Here is a 21,119-nt window from a genome sequence, read left to right as displayed (position 1 = left end):
TCTCCATATAACGACGAGCAATGATTAAGATTTGCTCGCGTATATGCGCATAAATATTCGATGTTCTTCACCGTCATCGTCGTCAGCATCGCGAGCATCATCATCGTCTTCGTCAATCGGATCGTCATCATCATCATCGTCGTCGTCGTCGTCGTCGTCGTCGTACGGGCAAATAGTCCCCGTGCCATACAGCGGAATATCGAAACTAAAACTAAGTGCAACACACGCGAGAGCGAGTAAAGAACAAGAGTAGAGAGAGAGAGAGAGATCGGTATAAGTATGGGCCGTACGTACATACATGTATAGAGAGAGAGACTTACAGGACGTGCGGCGCGATGCCGAGGAGTTGTACCGAGAGACAGAGAGGGGATGGTGGTGGCGAGTCAGCGAGCAAGCGAGTGGTCATAAAAGGTCTTTGACCCGTTCTCTCTCTCTCTTTCTGCAGAAGGGCCTCGACGCCAGGAGCGCGTGGGACTTTCTAGCCTACGCTGGCAGCAAGGAGCGCGAGAGAAATGTATGTATGTGAGTGTTTATACGAGCAGAGTGTGTGTGTATGTGTGTTTGTAAAGAATCCAATGTTTAATGTTATACTGCCTGGTAGCGATTTGACCGAGTAAACCCTACTATGGAGTCCTTCGACTGTTCTCCCTCTCGTTCTTTTTTAATACGATCGTTAAGTTGATCATCCTTTCTGAATGAAGAGCAAAGAGCCGGAGACTTTTATCAAGGCCAAGAAATACGAGGCTTTTGATTGGCGACGGACTCGTGTATTTCCATGCCGCGCATAAGGTTTTAATAGGGTGCGAGCTGCTGCCTACTGCTGCTGCTGTTAACTGCTGGCGACTTCTCGAGTCTCGCGACATTTCGTCGACCTATTGAAATCTCGACTCGCTTTTATGTGTCAGTCGAGTCGCTCGTCGTCTCGGGATCGTCGTCATCGTTCGTGTGCAGCTTCGCCCCATCATTTCTTTCAATTGGCATTCGTTTAAAGCACTTATGCGAGCGAGCGAGCGAGCTGTGCGTTGAAAAAAAAAGTAAAAATAAAATGAAAAGAAAAACTATAGACGCGCGGTTAACGCTTGGCGCGCATCTCCACTCGTCCGAGAGTGTTTTGTGTGTGCGACGCGCGCCCGACTGCACATCTCGTTCAAAACGTCGCGAGATTATGAGCAAAGGCGCTTATATTCATACAAGCGTACACAAATTACACGTGGGAGTGTGTTATGTGCGTTGCAGCAAAAGGAGAGAGAGAGAGAGAGAGAGAGAGAGAGAGAGAGAGAGAGAGGTTTGCATGGCCATTCATCGCAAGCACGCGCGAGCCTATACACACCGCGGAGTTATACACAATCCGCGCGCGCGTTTAGTATCACGTATAGTATACACGTATTATATATATAGCACCAGTAGACGCGAGAGAAAGCGACTCAGGAATTTGCGCTCCTCGACGTCGCCGTCGTCGTCATCGTGTGTAGCCATGAAAAAAAAGCAACGCCTAGACGTGACTCGTGAGCGCGCGCGCCCGTATACACGTTCGACATCATGGGCGCTTTTGAAACGTAACGTAACCCGGCGCAGAGCAGCTACCGACTCTCTATATATTATAAACTACCGCACATGATGCTGGAGCACACGAGTCGACGAGTTTTTATTTTTATTTATACATATATTATGTGCGTGTACGAATCGAGTGACGTTGCTTTAAAAAAAAGTATTATTATGTTAAAATAAAATTTACGAGCTCGCGTTCGGTAGCGCGAAATTTCGTCGACTTGACGGCGATGACATCATAGGCGAAAAAAAGCTCATCGTCTATAAAGGTAGACGATTGAGTAAATTTAATGAAGTCGGGTGCGTATTTTTATGCATAATAAATGCGCACGACATAGGCGACACGTATGCCAACCCGAATGAATGAAATTTCGCAGACGCTACTCTACACACGTTTGCGTTAATTTCGCGCGCCAAAGCTAAATTTAGCCATTAGAATTGCAGCGATAAGCATATAAAACTCGTTGGAATCGTGTTCACGTATTATTAAAATACTTGTATATCAAGTCGATCAAATCCCTCGGTTTGTGCATCGAGGCCAGCGCGCAGTATTTATACACACATGCAGGAGAATCGCGAACGACGTTGAAACATGCAAAAACTCGCGGTGGTCGCTTGTGTTTGTACGACATAGGTATATAGCTTAGTTGATACTACCGATAGCTCGTCGCCGCGCCGCGCGCACGAATGCATAAAATAGTTTGACCCAGATCCGGAGCTTGCAGCACGCGGTGACTTTTCGCTTCGCTCGAACTCCAGCAGCAGCAGCAGCAGCAGCAGCGGCAGCTTATCGATTCGCCGCAACCGAAGATCGCTCATCTTGTATATGAGGCCTCTGAGCACGAGGATCAACGGTTATAAAGCGCCCAATGCTGCGGATACATCTAGCCGATTATCCACGCGCGCGCGAGGCACGATGCTGTATAAAATTACACGTGCGCCTTATATAATACAACCTTTCGCTCGTCTGTCTCTCTCTCTCTCTCTCTCTCTCTCTCTCTCGGCAGAGGCGCACGTATATTTTTATCGGTACCGCATCGGGTATACGATCGCATCACGCGGCGGCACGAATTAAAGAAATCCTCCTCGGCTAACGTAATATACGGCGAGGTGGGCGTGCGATCGCGCGGGCTCCATACATATTTCGTGCAGAGGGCCGAGAAATCCTTACCTCTTTCTCTCTCTCGGCACTTCGTAGCCCAAAAACTTGACCCTTTCTTTCTCCGTTTCTGTTAATTTCTCTCGTGCTGCTGCTGCTGCTGCTGCGCGAAATATTATTATTTATCGCGTGCGCCACGTATGTAATGTACAGTAATGTGTGTCTGTGTGTAAAACATAGATACTCGGGCGAGAGCAGCTCGGCGCATACTTACACAGCGATATCGCGAGCCGAGAGCACGGGGCGCGAGCATAAGTCGGGCATTGACCGCGAGAGCATTTATACACAATATACATGTACACACGCATAAGCTGCTGCTGCATTGCACACACACGCACGATATTATACGTGTATGTATCCGAAAGCAAAAGCCACGGCTTTTAGCGCATTTACCCTACTCTTTTTTTCTTCTCTCTTTTGCTCACGTGCGACACGCAGCTCGCGAGCCTATTCCTTGACATACACACAAACACACATGCATAAGCCGGGCGCGTGCTGCACTTTACATGCGCGCGCTCTTTTATATAATACTCGCGCGTTTTCGTTTGCTGGGCGCGCGCGCGCCCGCGTAAGAGAAAAAGATGCCAAAAGAATGAGAGAGAAAACGCGCGAAATGTTAAAAGCCGCAGCGAGTTTATTCATCTTCCTCGCCAGGGCTATATAATATTATGCACGCGCCTACCTCTCTCGGCACAATATTTACCCAGAGCGCACTACACGCGTGTGTGTATACATATGGATGCAGTCTGAAGCTTTGCGCCTTTGCGCACATACATATACACACGCGAGGGCGCTTCGATGCACAGGTATTTTTTTCAGGCTGTTTATATTATTGCTTTTCATGCGCGCGTGCACACGTTTTTTTTTAATGTGTATGTATGTGCAGTGCGTGTGCACAAAACCATGTTTATATATTATTATAACGTATGTGTGCACAAACAGCGAATTACATAGTTTGTCCCGTCATCGAGCTGTCGCGTGCTGCCTTTTCCTTGCCAGTGCTTATACTCGTATCTTTTCTTATAAATAAATGAGTGCAAAAGGCAACTCTTTGTAGCCGGATGGATCGTTTATAATGCACACATATGATGCATATCGTTTTATAAGCCACGAGTACATAACGTATTACAGTCGATCGGAAACTGGGATATATCAATGTGGCTGCAGCAGCAACAGCAGACCCCAGAGGCGCATAATTGATGTATCGACTCGTTAATTAAATCCGATGAGCTGATTAGTTCAAGTTTTCGATAAATCACGATCGGCCGATCGCACGCAACGCACGCCGCGCCGTTAATCCCCCACACGCCCGTAAATCTATTGTACTGATTATCTTAATCTCTCGCATAGGCTGACACGCGGCTCGCTCGCTCTCGAGAGTTGGCCGCGCGATATATATAGTTGGTGTATACGTTACGGTTTGTAATCTCCTTGTTAAAAGGACACATAGCAGCGACTTTTCGAGCTGGCGATTAAACGCGAATGTAATTGACTGTAATTTATAGATCGAATTGCTACAGAGTGCGAAGGATATAAAAGTGGTTGTACGGACAACGATTATTTGTCTCATCGATTTTTATTGCGTATTTCCTTTTTCGGAGAAACGGGATTCTTCTCGAGTTATGTATGAACAAAGCAGATAAATATCGTGATTTGTCATGACGTAAGACAACAATGCTTTTGTTTTTCTATTTTAAGTATCATTTCCTTCCCTTTAAGATTCATCATTCCTATTGTCAACGGTTGCGGCTTTGGAGCTTAAAAGTGTGGATTTGTAAATAAAACATTCGTGGCCCGCACGACGGACAGTATACTTTTATAGTACGCAAAAAAAGAAGAAAAAATTCCTCCCCAAGCTCAAGATTGTACGGTATACGAAAATAGTCAAAACCGCTGTGTAAACGATTCCGTCCAAGAATAGGTACGGGGAATTCTCGGACTACAAAAGCTTCCCTTGGGCGCGTTACGCGTTCGTCGTATACATGGCTAGGCGTATAATAAAACACTATTGTAGTCGTGCGTATTATCGTTGCACGAGTCCGCGCGCACACACGACTTCTTCAAAGTCAAAAAGAGACTCGGTTATTACTTAACGAATGCGCATACAATAAAGATGCGGGTACGGGTAGGTATATTCTCCTTGCGAAAATTCTCAGACATTCGTTTGCTGCTGGCGAACGCGAACGACGGCAGTCGCCTTTCGGACGCACTTGACCGATGATGTCTCGGCCCGATCGTTTGCCTGTTTTTTCTTCCCAGCTGCTATATATACGTGTATATATCCTTGCTGATCGCGCCAAACGGGACAGGTGTTTTTAATCGTCCTTCTCTCCCTTCGCGTGCGCTGCACGTCCGGTTAAGGAATGACGGGCAGCAGCAGCGGCGACGACGAGTGCGAAAGCCGAGAGAGAGAAAGAAAGTCGATGGCCCTTGCGCGCGCCTGTATATACCTATATGTATGTTTAAGCGTCGAGGCCTGCAGAGAGGACCGTTATATTATAGGGCCAAGAGAGAGAGAGAAAGAGAGGAGAGAAGTGTGCGTGGATGCGCAGGATCGTATACAGTACACATACACGCCGAGGCACCTGCTCTCCCGTGCACCACTTCATCTTCTGATCCGAAAATATATACATGTTATTCTCTGCACTCGTGTATACCTAACTTCCTTTTTCTTTTTCTCCTTCTTTTTCTCATTCTTTTTCTCTCTCTCTCTCTCTCTCACTCACTTTGTTTCAATTCATTTCCTTTGCAATACACACACACACATCGAGTACTTCCCACGCGACCGAGTTTAACATTTTTGAAAGATACCTCTTTAGCGTCTCACGCGCGCAGCACACAGCGAGTAGAGTGTGTGTATGATGATGTATGTTTGTAACGTCGTTCGGTGTAACTTCGAGTGCATTCCACGGCTATATAACTGCACGCGGGGCTCTCATCGAACGTTCGAAGAAATAGCTTATCCTGGAAAGCTCATACGGAGCTTTGTTTTTACAAAAATGTATGTATATGAGCCCTTCGGTTGAAGGAAAGTTTTGAAAGAAGCGCTCGCGAATGAGATGTGTTTTTCTTTAACTTCGACGCTTGTAACTCTCCTCGATGCTTTTAGACGAAAGTGTTTTTCTCTTCTCTCTCTTCCAGCCTTTGACGTTTATACGCACAAACACATGCTTACCTACACACGGGCGCGCGCCATACCACGTTCGACGTGGTTGCGGAAATGTTGCTTCTATATCTGGACTAGTACAGCTTCGAAACGATGGCAAAATCGGATATATATTTTCGTCGAGTCACGGCACGCGCCCGTGTGCGCGGCTAATTCGTTTCGCGTGTGGCATAGAATTTGCACGCGTCGTTAATACGAGCTAGTTGATAAGGGACAGGCGACGGGCGGATTTAATTTATTTTTATCACGACAGACGTGGCTATCGAATTAAAATCGTTATTTTAACAAATGTACATGGTTTTTTGTTGACTTTTCAATTTTATTTAAAAAAATATATGCCGAAGAGCAGAATGTATTTCATATAGCATAAGAAAAGCTACATGGATTCAAAAGTGCTGACGAGCTTCTTAACTAACGAAAATAATTTTATGAGTACTTCCTGAATTGTAACGCGATAGTTTTTATAATTTCTTCGAAAAGAAAAGTATCGCTTCAATAAATACACTCAACCGAGTAATAATCGGCGAGTCGTTTTATTTTAATGATCTCAAGAAGTATACGATAAGTACGATCATTTAGTTTATGTGAATCGTGCGAATAAAAAAAAATATTACTCATAAAAATGGAGAGGAATTGTTTAAAATGACTCGTACGAAAATGACTTTATCTTCATGAACAAGACATTATCTTTTGTTTCTCCGCACTACGCCCCTTTCTATTACAGAGTCGTCGAAATGGGACCTCACCTTTCTTTATAATTATATACGTATGCATTTTCAAATACATCTCCAGTCAGCTTGCGCATGTTTGCCATAGTCATTGCCGCACGGCTTCATATATATTCATAACCCACACCACTGGCACGTATTTTTTTTTGTATTAGTTTCTCACTCTCGGCCTCTTATCTCTGCATTCATCTCTCGTTCGCTTCTCATTATTTAGCACACAAACTGCGAACCCTATGGCTCTATTGACCGCTAATTGAAAGTCGCATTCTTTTGCACTCGCTCTTTCTCTCTCTCTCTCTCGTCTTCCCGTCGACGCACTTCTTGCCTCGGCTACCGGAATGGAATTGTTACAAATGGAGAAAAAAAAGTATATAGATTCAAGCTACAAGCTTAGTAGATACCAATTTTGCTAAGGTCGGTAGAGATCAGAGCAACGATGAGTTTTCATCGATCCTCGCACCTTATATATATTCCTGAAAGAAATCGGCGCTCGCAGCGGGACGTCATTTTTTCTCGAATTCCTCCTTGGTCAAAATTAGCCTGTATCTCTCCCTCTCTCTCGTGTCTTTCACGAGTGCGAGCGAGCGGCGAGTCAGTGCACCCACCTGCACCACCGCCATAGCTGCAGAGTCCTACCACCGGTATGTGTGTGTGCGCCGCGCTCACGCGTCCGTGGGAAGTTTTTCGAAGAATAGACGCGCGACTCGTTCGCGATTATACTTTTTTTGCGAACCGATGTTTCATAAAAGAAATGCACTTTGCATAAATTCGTCTACATATTGATGCGAGCACAGCGAGGCGTCGGTTCGAGTAGATATGTTTATTATTAAATTAGTTAACAGAAATGTTTACGATTAATTATTTATATCTCCCAGTGCTCAATATTTCATTTGATTTTATTAACACTTTTTTAGACCTTTGCAGGTCGCCTCTCTTACCCTAAGAATACTATCTCTTGTGTCAGAACGATTAACTCGTCATCTCCAGGTATCTATCGCGGACTGTCAAGGACCACAACATTCCGAATCCGTATCGTCAATATGAACAGCAATCTCGCTTCGTATAGCACGTGAGTATCACCTTAAGCAGCTGATCATGCAACTAGGACGAAAGGTGTCAAACTTTGCAGCGGGCATAAGAACGATATTCGGTGCGCCGCCCTCAGTCCCTTCAGGCGAGACATCCACGAGGAAATGCAGGAACGCGAGATCGCATCCTGTGGTCTTGTCTCCTTGCTGCCTCGCTCCGTTGTAATAAGAGTGCAGGCTTTGGCGCTTCGTTAGGAAAAAAAGAAAAAAAATGAGGCAAGAGACCGGAGGTTCGATATTGTGCTACGATAAGAAAGCTCTTGCGCGGCAAGACAAGACACTCGAAAAACTTGTTCCAACAATGACAGAGTAAACGAGTCGGGACCACCAGCGTAAAATAAAAATTAAGTTTTGGAGATATAACGAAACGAGCCCGATGACAGCACTAGACGTGAAGCTAAATTTGTAAACTAACGCCGGCAATATTTTAGTTCAATTTGTCCAGCTAACTCTTCTGCCAAGTGTATATCTACCTCACTCGAGAACATTAGTTAAAAAATTACTTTATCATTGATTGCCCGTACGATACATGTGGCTATTGAAAACGATACTTGCGAGTGAGTGAGAAAGAGATGATCTTTGGCAAAGAGTTGCCGCGAATGTGACTTTTACGATGAGTATCAAATTTCCTAGCTTGCGCGCGGCGAAACCTGCGTGGATAATATAATTTGTGAGCGGTACATTCGCATTAACACGTTAACAGCGCAGAGGATTGCCTCTTGAAATGGCATGTCATTAAGTAATTATTGCTTACGCCGCGCGGTATATCTCCGATCACGCGCGCGGGCACGTGCAAAAATAGAAGATCCCCGTCGGCTATATTATTTTCCAACGAAATTATCGCGAATAAGCGAGAAAAAATCAGCTTGGCGCGCGTAAGTCGAGGTGCAGTCTACGATCGTATCGATGCTGCGCGAGCGAGCTCTTCATATGCGCGCGGTAGATTTTTACACGTTACACGTGCTGCTGTATATATAGTATACACATCGGCAAAAGAAAAAAAACTCGTGAGAAAAAGGTCTGCATCTTTCGTATGTATTATAATACAGGCTACACGCGCTCGAAAGGCTGATACGCTTAAAGCTTTTACCGTAAGAACAAAGTACTTGGAGCGCGCGCGTGCCATTAGCTCATTTTCTCAAGTACTGTGCTAACAGTTAGCAAAATCTTTAAATCTTTCTCGAGATAGCAGGAAAAAAAAGAAGTAGCAGACTCAGAGAGAAGTGCGTGAGTATGTGTGTAGAGACAATTTTGGAGAAAAAGAGCGAGAGAGGGGATATTCTCTCTTCTCGGTCAACTGCACCGTTGCGAGAACGATCTTTTCAAAACTCTATACGAGCATTGCGAAAAAAGCTACCACTTCGCAAGTTTGCACCTTTTGGGTCCTTGAATTCGTATGAGAAACCAGATAGGTCGAGAGATCTATCTCTCGATAAAAAGTAAGCACATCGAGGTGTTTCCAATTTCTTTACGCGTTAACAGTAAATCATTTCACAAGAGTAAGTCTGAAATTTTTGGTATATTACCGACGAAATAACATTATGATATTTACTATCTTGCACAAGATGTATTACTTCGAAAGTTGCATACATAGGAAAAGCAAGTAACTCGTGAAGATGAAACTTCTCTTACGGGGCAGATTTACTATGATAAAAAATAACCATGCACCATAGACCTTTCATTATTAGAAATTTATTTGAGACTCGTAACAGATATTACACTCTATGATATGAATTCCCTGAAGCTTATGAAGACTCTCGAGATTATGGACCCGAGCTAAAGGCGAAAGTTGCATCAACAGACCCATCGCACTTGTTGCATAAGATATCATTAATCAAGTGTCTGTAGTAATGATTGTAAAATTATTTGCCGCTACAAATTTGATGTATTAGGCTCTACATAAAATCAATTCAATTTGTGCTGATTTGTTCTCTAATGAAAATAAAGTTGGTTTTTGAATTTTCAGAAAATTTTGTTTTTTCAGAATTAAATGTTTTGACGGGGTCTGATGTAGTTTTGTCTAACTAAAGTTGTGTAACTTTATCCAATGCTTTCAGTATTGAACGCAGATCGTCAGGTCGAGTAATTTAGTAAGTTCCGTTCCAATCTTACCTACAAATCGATTGCTTCGACGCGCGCATATGCCGATGCTTCCAACCACGTAGTTTTCCGATCAGTTGAACAAGGCAAACATGCTTTTAGAAAAAGGTATATAAACGCACACACAGATAAAGTGTGACAGAATTCGCGCGACTATATGTTCTTAATACTAGTGGACGCACAGTTACATGTCATTTCATGTTTCTGCAAGAGTGAATTCGTCTTTATGGACAGTGTCCACCGGTATAATTTGCCGTTATATTCCAGCGGTTATAGAATAAATTCGTAGAACGGAAGTATGCATACATAACACTAGTATAAATTAGGGTACATACATGTTATCATGAAAAAAATGACTGAATTAAATGGTTCGAAAATATTCCTATTTTTATTGACTCGTAATTTGAAACAAGAATTATCTCGAAAGGATTTTAAAGATAACAGAAATACCTAGATGAACTCATCGTTACTTAAATTAAAGTCACGAATCATGTTTTCTTTTTTTATAAATTACGGTGAGCAGATAACATACACCAGATGAAGTTTGATTATCACTGAAGTATAATACTGAAACATACATGATCCTTGCAGGATAATTCAAGTGTCACGCTCCAGACGGTATGGTCGACATGATATTGAATGTCGTCCCGGCGGGTTGCGGTTAGTGCGGTGTGCGCTTATTTTTACAAATGTCAAATTTATTCTTAGCTATACGCGCGAGTTTCATGTAGTCTGCGTACTTTTCCATCCCGAGATGGGATTACTTTATATTGGCGCGTGCGTTTCCACAAGCTCATACGCACACAATAAAAGTTCGAGGCTGGCTCGGGGCCAGCATCATCTCGCAGCGATGGACGAGCGATCGATAAACTACATGGGTGGCGCGCAGACACCCGATCGGCTCTTGACTCGATTCCAAAAATCGTGTTCGTACATTATAAGTAATGCTCTAAATTAAATATCATATATATGTACTCACCGATTCGCTAAATACGACGGCTTGACGAGCTTAACGGCGAAGAGGAACTGAATGGCGCAAATGAGCAGACAGCAGAGATTGAGCAGCAGCGCCAGCGCGCACAGGACGATCGTGACGTCGTAGACGACGTGAAACTCCTCGGGCGATATGAGACTGTTGGGCACGAAAGTGACCCCGGACATGCGTATGAGAAAGCTCAGGCTGAGCATGGCCAGGAGCAGCGAGACGAGGCACATGAGGCCGAGACTCGTCATGGTCTCCTTGACGCCGGCCTGGACGCTCGGCTTGTGCTTGACGTGGGACAGCGACGAGGACGACCAGGAGACGTTGAGCGGCAGTATGCTCGGGCCCGAGGAGGCCGCCGAGGTCGTGGCGCTCGGCTGACTCGAGCCCGACTGCTGCTGCGTCGCCGTCTGCGTTTGTTGCTGGTTCTGGTGGTGCTGATGCTGCTGCTGCTGCTGATGGTGCACCGATGGCTGCGAGAGCCGGGAAATGTCGAGGCCGCCGTTGGCCTTGGCGCCGTTGAGGGTCTGCTGATGATGCAGCTGCTGGGCGTGCTGCAGGGTCAGGTTCGGTCCGCGCGCCGCTCCACCCGAGAGATTCACCACGGGACTGGCGCTGTTGACCGAGTGCTTGGACGCCGACAGCATCGACAGGTTCAGATTGCCGTGATGGCTCGAGTTGGCCAGCCTCTGCGCGAGATTGTTCACGCTCAGCTGCGAGTGATTGAGGGGGTGATGCCTGTTGTAGTGATGGGGCGGCAAGCGATGACCATTGGGTCCCTGCGTCGGGCCGTCGTAGCAGTCAACGCTGCTCTGGGCTCGGATCGACGAGCGCAATGCCATTCCCGGGGCCCCGTGCGAGTGCTGTTGCTGCTGCTGCTGCTGTTGATGATGCTGTTGCTGCTGTTGATGGGAGTGATAGATGTCCCGTTGCAGGGACGCCGCCGCCTGAGCTCCTCCTCCGTTGGGACCGCCGCCGGCCCCGTTGCCGTAATCATTGTGACTGTGGGCCAACTGGTGATGATGGTGGTGGTGATGGTGCAGCCTTGAGGCGGCGGCGCTCGACGACGGTTGACCCGTCAGTATGTGCTTCAGCATAATATAGAGCTATAGCCTCGACAAGGAATTAGCGTAGATCCGCGGAATCTGTGTATGGAGATCGACCCACGTGATTCCTCCCATGCGGATCGACTATTTGCTAATAAGATTACTCTGACTATTACTACTAGTGGTGAGGTGGTCGCTTCTTGAGCCACTCTCGTCGTCGAACATGACTTGCTTTGGTCTGAATTTGTATTGAGAGAACGAAGCTTATCGTACGCCGATGCCGTTGATTAAATTAAACATAAGTATCTATCTGCTTCGCGAGTCGATTAGGGAGGCCTTCGCTGCGGACGTAGTCTCGAGATCACCCTTCCTTGGCTGCCGAAGTGGTGCGGCCTAGTGCTAGGCATCGCTGGTAAACGATCGCTCGCTTATCTGTAACAAAGAGCCAAAAAAAGGTGGCGGGTTAATTGTTGCGTACAAATGGAGACACTCGAGACTTTGCTTGATCAATATATCCTGTTATTTCAGAGACGAGAGCTTTTTAGGTAAAAAAAAAATGAGAACGTCGAAGACGTCGTTCGGAAATCGATTTATTACATACGGAAATAGCCAAGCTATAGATACTGTATCGTTAGATGACGACAGCGCTTTTGGAATTTTGAAAAGTATTCGCCACTTTTTTCGTAAATATGTGGCTGAATCGCGAACCTAATTCACTCAAAAAAAGTCTACGCATAATAAATATCGTCTCGTTTATGGAGCGACTCCTTTTTTTGCACACAATACGGTAGCGTATCAAACACTCGGGCAAACTTACGTATACGTATAACGCCGTGAAATAGAGAAAGCTTGAAATAGAATATTCAAAGCGATATAAGAGTTTCTTCAAGTGTATGCTCGCGTGAGTTTGTGTATGTGGGGTCATACGAGAGCGTAAAAACATCCGACACTCCGAGACGCGGCGAGAGTGAAATCAGCCAAGTTTGACGAATCCTATGGCGTATAGCGAGAGAGAAAGAAGAAGGAAATTTACTAAACGCGCGCGTGTGTACGCTCGAGTCTGCGTAACGCACGTGTGCGCATTATTATATGGTAAATATTTTTGCAGTTTTGATACGCGTTACAGCTTATACGAGCTTATCACAAATAAAGAGCATAGTGCAGGCGGAGTGAGATACGATTTTATTACTCGAAGCGCACGCAAACTCGCGATTAATTGACTTTTGAAAAATCAAAAACAACAACAGCAGCAGCAACAGCGCATGATCACGTGGGGGGAGTATAAAGATTGATCGTCTGCAGCAGCAGCTATGAGCATATAAATTAAGAATCACACGGAAAAATGCTACACAAAGTTCAAACGGTCTGCGAGCAGAAATGGCCGTGTTACCGATTAAATATTCATTTTTCTTGCTGGCCATTGTGCTACTGTGCGAAATAGTTCAAATGTCGTTTGCTATGGTACGTCACACATACAGCATCGTGATATATCAGTTCTAACGAGTGGACTTTTTGGCCTCTTTAATGTTAACCTAAATACTGTGTAATTTTTCTTTGCAGGAAGCCTCGAACAACGAGCGAGTGGACTGTGGTTACGCGTGTTTGAGAAGGAAAATATTCAAGAGAGATGTCAACCCTCCACCTGGGCCACCCTACTGCAAAGATAAATATCATCAATACGATAATATCACCGGTGAATGCTATTACGTAGCGTGGGCCGACAAGCGCAATAAAAAAAATTAATATCGTGGGAGCATGATTGTTCATAATTGTTTTCGAAAACTATTATCGAGTGTTGTTGGCGTTACGTACAGATGTATACCAGTGAGTGCAAACAAGTGTGTGTTTTTATATATTGTATTGTATTGTACGCTCATGGAAATACAAGAGTGAAAATAAAAATAAAAAGAACCAGAGCACATACACATAAATACATAGCATATCGACTGTCCTCGTCGAGTAAGCGAACTACTTGTCTTTGCGCACGCGTCTGCTTACAGCTCGAGAGCGCAAGAACGAGTTCTTCGGTCGGAGAGATCGCATTCCGACTGCGGCAAAGTAAATATCGTATACATACAAGCGAATCGATTGATCGCGATCGTCTTGGCGCTTCGCGAGACGCGCGCGCATATTAACGCGCTAATGATTTACAAATCGGTCGAACGGTAATGAGCCTCGCGAGTCGTGTGTATATATAATACTTTGAATTTGAATTAGCCTCGCATAGCCAGATGAATGGAATTCCCAAGTTAAACGAGATGTGTATAATGCAATGCTGCCAAAGCTCGAGGTATACGTATTATAAAAGCTCGCAGTAGTCGATCGTGATAAGAATACTAATTGTTACACGAGCCGTACGCGGTGTACGTGTGCGTGTTCATGTGTGTTATAAGCCGTTCGATACTCGGCGATGCAATTGCTGCTCCGAGCTCCGCGAGCTCTATGGCGACTTATACACACCGGGGCTCTATGTACAACGCACATACGGTTCGCTCGCAATTCATAACTAGGCCAACGACAGCTTTGCACATTCGATTGTTTCGCTTTCTGTATTACGTCATGAGGCGATACACACGCGTACGCGTATAATAGTCCCGCGAGGCGTACAGCAGCAGCAGGCCGAGTGTGAACCAGTTGTATGCACACAGGCTCTAGTCTGAAAAATTGCCCAAGTGTCATTCATCCCTCCGGGCGCGCGCACAATCGTCGCGTATCTGGGCCAGAACGAATACGTATATGAAAGAGTGCGGCGCGGCGTACGCGCGAGCGACCGAGAAGCTTTTCTCAAAAGCTGCAAGCTCGAATTTCTTTTCTTTTCTTCGCCTCGACGTCCGTTGTATACGGACGGGAGAATACAACGGGAAAAAAAGTCGAGTGTCTTTCTCTCTTTCTCTCTCTCCTCGTGTCTGCATGCAGCTCGAGCTCGTCCATTGTATTCCGCGGGTGCACACACACTGCGTCTCTGTGTGTGTAATTCGTGTATATATCTATACCTATGCAGCGAAACGCACACAGGAAAGGGCTATATAGAAAAGGAGATTAAATAGTAACGCGTGGCTGAGCTCGCTCGCGCGCGCACCGCATGCAATGCATCGCGAACGTATACAAACACACAGAGCTCGCGCGTTCTACACATACAAGTTAGATCGGATTTCAATCCGTATAAGTATAAAAAAAAACGGCAGCAGCTTTTATTCGCGCTACACATAATAATAGCTCGAGTTGGCTTGGCTACACGGCTGGTGTTTGGACGCGCGCACGCAAGAGAAAGAGAGAATGAACGCGTCCAGTGCGGAGCGAGTTCGACGCATCGAGCCACCAACCATATATATCCAACTTTTATCGTTATAAAACCGAGCGTATAAGTGTATGATGCTAACGATCTATGCTTCGGATAACTCGTCCTGTGGCAGCAAATGGAAAAACGTGTGTGTATGCGTCCATCATATGAATGTGTTCGTATACGAGTACGCGAGAAAGGAAATCGCTCCAGAGCTTCGAGCTCCTGACCATTGCTGCTACTACTTTTGCTGCTGCTGCTGCTATGCAAGCGTCATTTAAATGACCTGCATGACTCGTCGCACCGGCTGTGCTCGTTCGGTTGTTGCAAAAGTTGACGAGTAAGGAGAATAAATTGCGAGTCCTCTGACGTTCCCTTTGTGTACATATACATCTTTTATATATACAGCGCATTATATATCTATAAAGCGTGAGAATAATTTCGTCCGCGCGTGATCCACGTGCGATGCGACTTTAATTTCGGCGGGTAAGCTTTCGAGCGCACTTCCTACATCGAGCATCGTAGAGGCGAATCCCGACGAGGAACAACTGCTGCACGATTGAATAATTGGCCGCGTAGTGTACACGCGCGGCTTGAACTGTCTGAGCTTGGGATTGTGCACACGATGCGCTATGTGTACTAACATACATAAACACATACGCGCGCGCGCGGCCATAAGAAGAAAAACCACAGGCGTACGTGAATTTAAGGTTTCTTCTCTCTCTCTCTCTCTATTTTTCTCTTTCTTTCTCTCAGCGCGCAGCTCGTTCTCGCGAAGTCTTACAGATACCGAGTGATATCGCTCGTATTATACATGTATGTGTACGCGAAACTACGCGGAGCGCGCGGCGGCAGGAACGAAAGCAGCAGTTTATCCAATTACGATATGTGCATATGCACGCGCTGCGCGAGTTGCAGCACTACGCACGCGGAACATAAACCTCGGAGGTGGGTAGTAACGTGTAGTAATAGCAAAGCAGCTTCCGCTCGGCCGCGCGCCCATACTTCCTCGAACCTATTAAACGAATAGGAGCCGCAGAAAAGGAGCGGGTTGTGCTTGCGCGAGCACACGTGCCTTGTAATAAGCACAGATATTTGTATACCGGAGCAGCAGGGATGGTTGAAACTCGCTGGAGGTGGCGAGTGCGCACTACATGCACTGCGTGTGATACCCGCGAGCGCCTTGGCAAGGGTCAACAGACTCTCATGATGTAAATACACGTACACACAAGTGCTCGGCCGTCTCTCTTTCTTTTTCGCTACATTGGCCTGGAACTATACGAAAGCTTTTTCTCCGTTTCGCTCGATTCAAAGTCACGACGACGACGACGACGACGACGACGACACGATGACACCGTATCACGTATACAGAGTGTGTGAACTTTTGTAAGCCTTGAAATTTTCATAGGCTACGTAGCCCGAGGCCACGAAGACGCCCCCGCGCGCGCGCAAAGCTCTACCTTCGCGTCTTTCATGGCACAATATCAGCGCGCGACAAAGTCCCAGTGGCAATAGCAGCAGCAGCAACCTCGGCGCAGGCTGAAGCCGCGTCCAATAAAGTGTGTCGCCGCGTCTTAGCGTACATTAGAAGTATATACGTGTATAAATGCCACACAGAAAGAATGAATGGCATGAGGTAAAATGCAACTATTATACTTATAAACTGCCTCTTTGTAACGGGTCTTTTACTTTTATAGCTGTGAAAACTTATTGTCAAAAGCGACGATCTAAGTATCTGCGAGCTGGCGCGCGAACGGCGATGAGGCAAGACACGCACGTGCATATACGCGCGGGGACACACGCGTTCCTATGTATGTATATGCTACTACACATGAAAGAAAGAAGAGACACAGAGCTCGTATGTGCGGTGATACGGGGTGGGAGGGAGGCAGGCGGGCGGACGGGCGGGAAAGGGAAGGGAAAAACGAGAAGTGTAAAAAAGAGTCAGCAAGACTACACGCCGCAGGTGCATCTGCCTCATTAGTATGCGAGAACACCTCTTATATAGGTATATACGTACTCGCGGAGTCTCTTCGGCTCCGCTGCGCGTACTTTAATAAAAGCAGAGCTGGCAGATCGCTCCGATCGCTCATGAAGCGTCATCGCTCGCTCGCTCGGTTCGCTTCGCGACCATAATATAATACTAAACTGTACACCGTCGCAGCTTAAAACGGCAGCGTTTATAAGACGAGACACGGCGCGTGTGTAAGTACGATCGTTATGTACTGCACACTGTTATTAGCGCCGCACACACACACGCGCGCGTATGCAGCCGTAGTTGAAAAATTATTCGCGCGCTCCACGATGTTTATTATAGGAGCGAAAAAAAATTAGCATGACAATGGTACACGACGTGCGGAGCCCCGGCGTTAGTAGTACGGCAGCAACTTATACATACAGATAGGCAGCTTAAACGTTAACCGTTAGAATAGATCGCGGGCGCGCGCGCGCGCGTAAGCGAGCGAGTATTATATATGAGCAATTCTCTAAATGAAACGCATTTTTGGAGGTAGAATCGCGGCAAATTTTTTTTTCAATCTTCGCGGATGCGGACCCCCGGGAAATGTTTTTGGGGGTCCTAGGAACATGTAACCACGTAGGAACCATTGAAATTTCAATAGTGCTTACTTTTATAGCCACTTTTGTGATTTAGAGGACGAAAAATCATGTTTTCTCGTAAATACGGCTAATTACTCAATTTCTAAGTCGCTGAAAAAGTATCAAAACTCATCTAAAAAAAATAACTGGCTACTGTGTTCGATAGGAAATTTTCTCAGCTTTCCAATGGTGGTATCAGATTTTCCGATAAGTCGCACATTCACCGAGAAAATCGCCATCAAACGTGCCAAGCTAAATATCTCGAAAAACTCGGTACGGAAAAAGTGATCTTTGAGGTTTAATTTCGATTTTTCCTCGTGAAAATGAAATTTATCGAAAAATCTGACTGCACCATGAGAAAGCTGAGGAAATTTTCTATCGAAAGCATATCTTCATTTATTTTTTCAGTGGAATTACAATGTTATACATGGGAATTTCTTTTACGTTGTTCGCTGTTTTCTGTTTCCGAGCTGATTCAGCGCGGTCGCGAGGTTTTCGGCTCGCTACAATCAAAACTAGCTCGTAATTCCACCGAAAAAATAAATAAAGATATGCTTTCGATAGGAAATTTCCTCAGCTTTCTCATGGTGTAGTCAGATTTTTCGATAAATTTCATTTTCACGAGGAAAAATCGAAATTAAACCTCAAAGATCACTTTTTCCGTACCGAGTTTTTCGAGATATTTAGCTTGGCATGTTTGATGGCGATTTTCTCGGTGAATGTGCGACTTATCGGAAAATCTGATACCACCATTGGAAAGCTGAGAAAATTTCCTATCGAACACAGTAGCCAGTTATTTTTTTTAGATGAGTTTTGATACTTTTTCAGCGACTTAGAAATTGAGTAATTAGCCGTATTTACGAGAAAACATGATTTTTCGTCCTCTAAATCACAAAAGTAGCTATAAAAGTAAGCACTATTGAAATTTCAATGGTTCCTACGTGGTTACATGTTCCTAGGACCCCCAAAAACATTTCCCGGGGGTCCGTATCCGCGAAGATTGAAAAAAAAATTTGCCGCGATTCTACCTCCAAAAATGCGTTTCATTTAGAGAATTGCTCATATAGAGTGCATATATTTAAGTGAATCCCAAAGCGGGTTGCGCGAGAGGAGTTTCCGCGATCCTTCGACTATAGTAGTATATATCTACAAACTACATAATACATGTAATTATGCGGAAAAAAGAAAGATTAGACCGAGCGAGTGAGAGAGAAAGAGAGGAGCAAGCCAAGGCGCAGAAGAGGAGGGAGGTAGAGGGAAGGAGAGGAGCGCGATGATCACCGGAAACGCCGTCGGCTTCCATATATATATCTTATACACTGTGTACTGCACATTGCACATGTACTTACTGCTACGAGTATATACCTGCGTTCCGTATGCGTGTGTACGAGTGTAAGTGCAATGCAAGGATTATACGCGCTGCGTATCGCTGCGATGTTGCCATGGCTGTTGCAGCAGTGCGCCGCGCGATCGTGGCTCGGTGTACGCGCTCGGCACAGCACAGCACTTACAGCTGGTTGCATTCTACTACTGGAGGATGATGGCCAAGGTCAACGATTTTCCCGCCAGCCAGCCAAGTCTCGTTCTTTCTCTCTCTCTCTCTCTCTCTCTCTCTCTCTCTTTTTCTCTTGTGTATACTCGAGTGACTCGAGCAGCAACAGCAAGAAGAAGAAGAAGCAGCAGCAGCAAGAACGAAGAAGAGAATAGAAGAGAAGAGAAACCGGCAAACCTGCTACCAGCCCTTCTTGGCTGGCTTGCTCACTTCAGCCTCTTCTTCTTCTTCTTCTTAGCTTTATGCCCGCCTCTATATACCTGAGTGTATATATATACACATACTTCAATGGAATTCCTCGTGCAAGAATATATATATGCAGCTTGACGAGCTAGCTCTCTCTCTCTCTCTTTCTATCGAATAGAAGAAAATCTACACGAGCATTCAACGTCTTGTTCGTCTTTAGCCACTGCGTATAGCACGCGAGAGATGCAAAATCGGGTAGGGATGGAGTGTGCTGCTGCTTGCACCCATATGCGCTAGAGAGACCGGTTGTGGTTGTATATAAACTTATTATACCAGCCCGAGATTGCTACCGTAAGTACATCCTGAGACTCCTGTACGGACACTTCTAGAGGCAAGGTCGTCTTTCCTCTTTGCTCGCTCGGCAGGATTGCTCGTTCGCTCGCGCAAGCACACACAACCGCACCGACGACGATCGTGAAAAACAAAAACGGTCAAAAGATGTTATTGTTGCTGTTGAGCTGTAGAACTATATAGCAAGAGAATGAGCTCGAAGGGATAGCGCGAGCGCCTAGGTGCACATATACGTGCCGGGGCTAATGGAGCATTAAAAATTCCGAGAAACAATAGCCGCCGCAAGTTCATTGCTAGTCGCCGCGTCGCGTCGCGCGCACAGCGTTAATTGGTATTTATATATCGTCCGAGGGTCGACGAGGAATTTTTATGAGCCCAAGCTCGAGAGCTTATATGGGGATAACTATATACTACGATGTGTACGAGGCAAAACTGTCCTGGGATCTTGAGTATTTCAACGTATATAATGGCCAATGTGTAGTGGTGCACGCGAGGCCAGTGACAGATTTCGGGTGATAATATCGATCGTTTGAAACTGTACGATTACCCTCGTTTAACAGCTGGCGTGGTGAGAAAAAGAGACAGAGACAGAGAGAGAGAAAGAAAGAGACGAAGGAATCATTCTAACGGCAACCCATCGGGTCAAGGACTTTTCTCTTCTTCTCTCTCTTTCTCGTTCACGATATAGGCTCTGTATACGTATAATACTGAATCTCTTACAGGGGCAATAAAACATCGAGTTGTAAATTCACCGTGCGGAAATCGGCAGCAGCGGCGGCGCAACGAGGCCTCGGCTCCGATCGACAAAATATATATAAAGCTTGCACGCTCTAATGACTCGAGTCAAACGAGGTCGTAAAATAAACGAGATCGGTATGTACACGAGTCCGCTATGGATCGACTCGCACGCGCGTGAAAAATCGAGATCCATATTGCAAGCTTTCCGTAATATCAAGATTTTAAAATCGGCGATGATCCCCTCGCGGTCGCGATGCGTGTTATACCGATCTCGCTTGCGACCAGTCGTAATGACTCGTCAAGAGTGAGCGAGCGAGAGAGAGAACGAGTAAATGTAATGAAGATATTAAAAATTAATGGCTCGGACACTTCTCGTGGCTTGGGATATTATACAGCTCGTTCAAGTGTTTCATTTTCTTTGTTTTTATTTCACCGTTTTGTTGTTTTGACTACCGAATGAATTACTCGATACGTATATTGTACAGAAATTTTTGTCGCCAGGCGAATGAATGAAAACAAATAAATAAAGAACCGGTCGAGCGCGACGGACGACGCATTTGTAACGCGCGTCGGCGGGACACCTGTTTACATATACAC

The 21,119-nt window shown here is 45.5% G+C and overlaps 1 protein-coding gene across 1 annotated transcript in view; it reads right to left on the bottom strand.

The window, feature by feature from the left end:
- LOC106660024 overlaps window positions 1-21,119 on the bottom strand; it is a 28,068-nt gene that overhangs the window by 2,733 nt on the left and 4,216 nt on the right. Inside the window, exon 2 of the mRNA XM_023460419.1 lies at window positions 10,769-12,249. Coding sequence (XP_023316187.1) covers window positions 10,769-11,868 — 1,100 coding nt within the window. The 5' untranslated portion in view covers window positions 11,869-12,249. The remainder of the gene's footprint in view (window positions 1-10,768; window positions 12,250-21,119) is intronic.

The sequence above is a fragment of the Trichogramma pretiosum genome, unplaced genomic scaffold (assembly GCF_000599845.2).
Source record: "Trichogramma pretiosum strain Unisexual culture from Peru unplaced genomic scaffold, Tpre_2.0 scaffold29, whole genome shotgun sequence".
In the NCBI taxonomy this organism is placed as follows: domain Eukaryota; kingdom Metazoa; phylum Arthropoda; class Insecta; order Hymenoptera; family Trichogrammatidae; genus Trichogramma; species Trichogramma pretiosum.
Note: the sequence above shows the minus strand (reverse complement) of the source record. Positions and strands in the feature narration are given on the sequence as shown.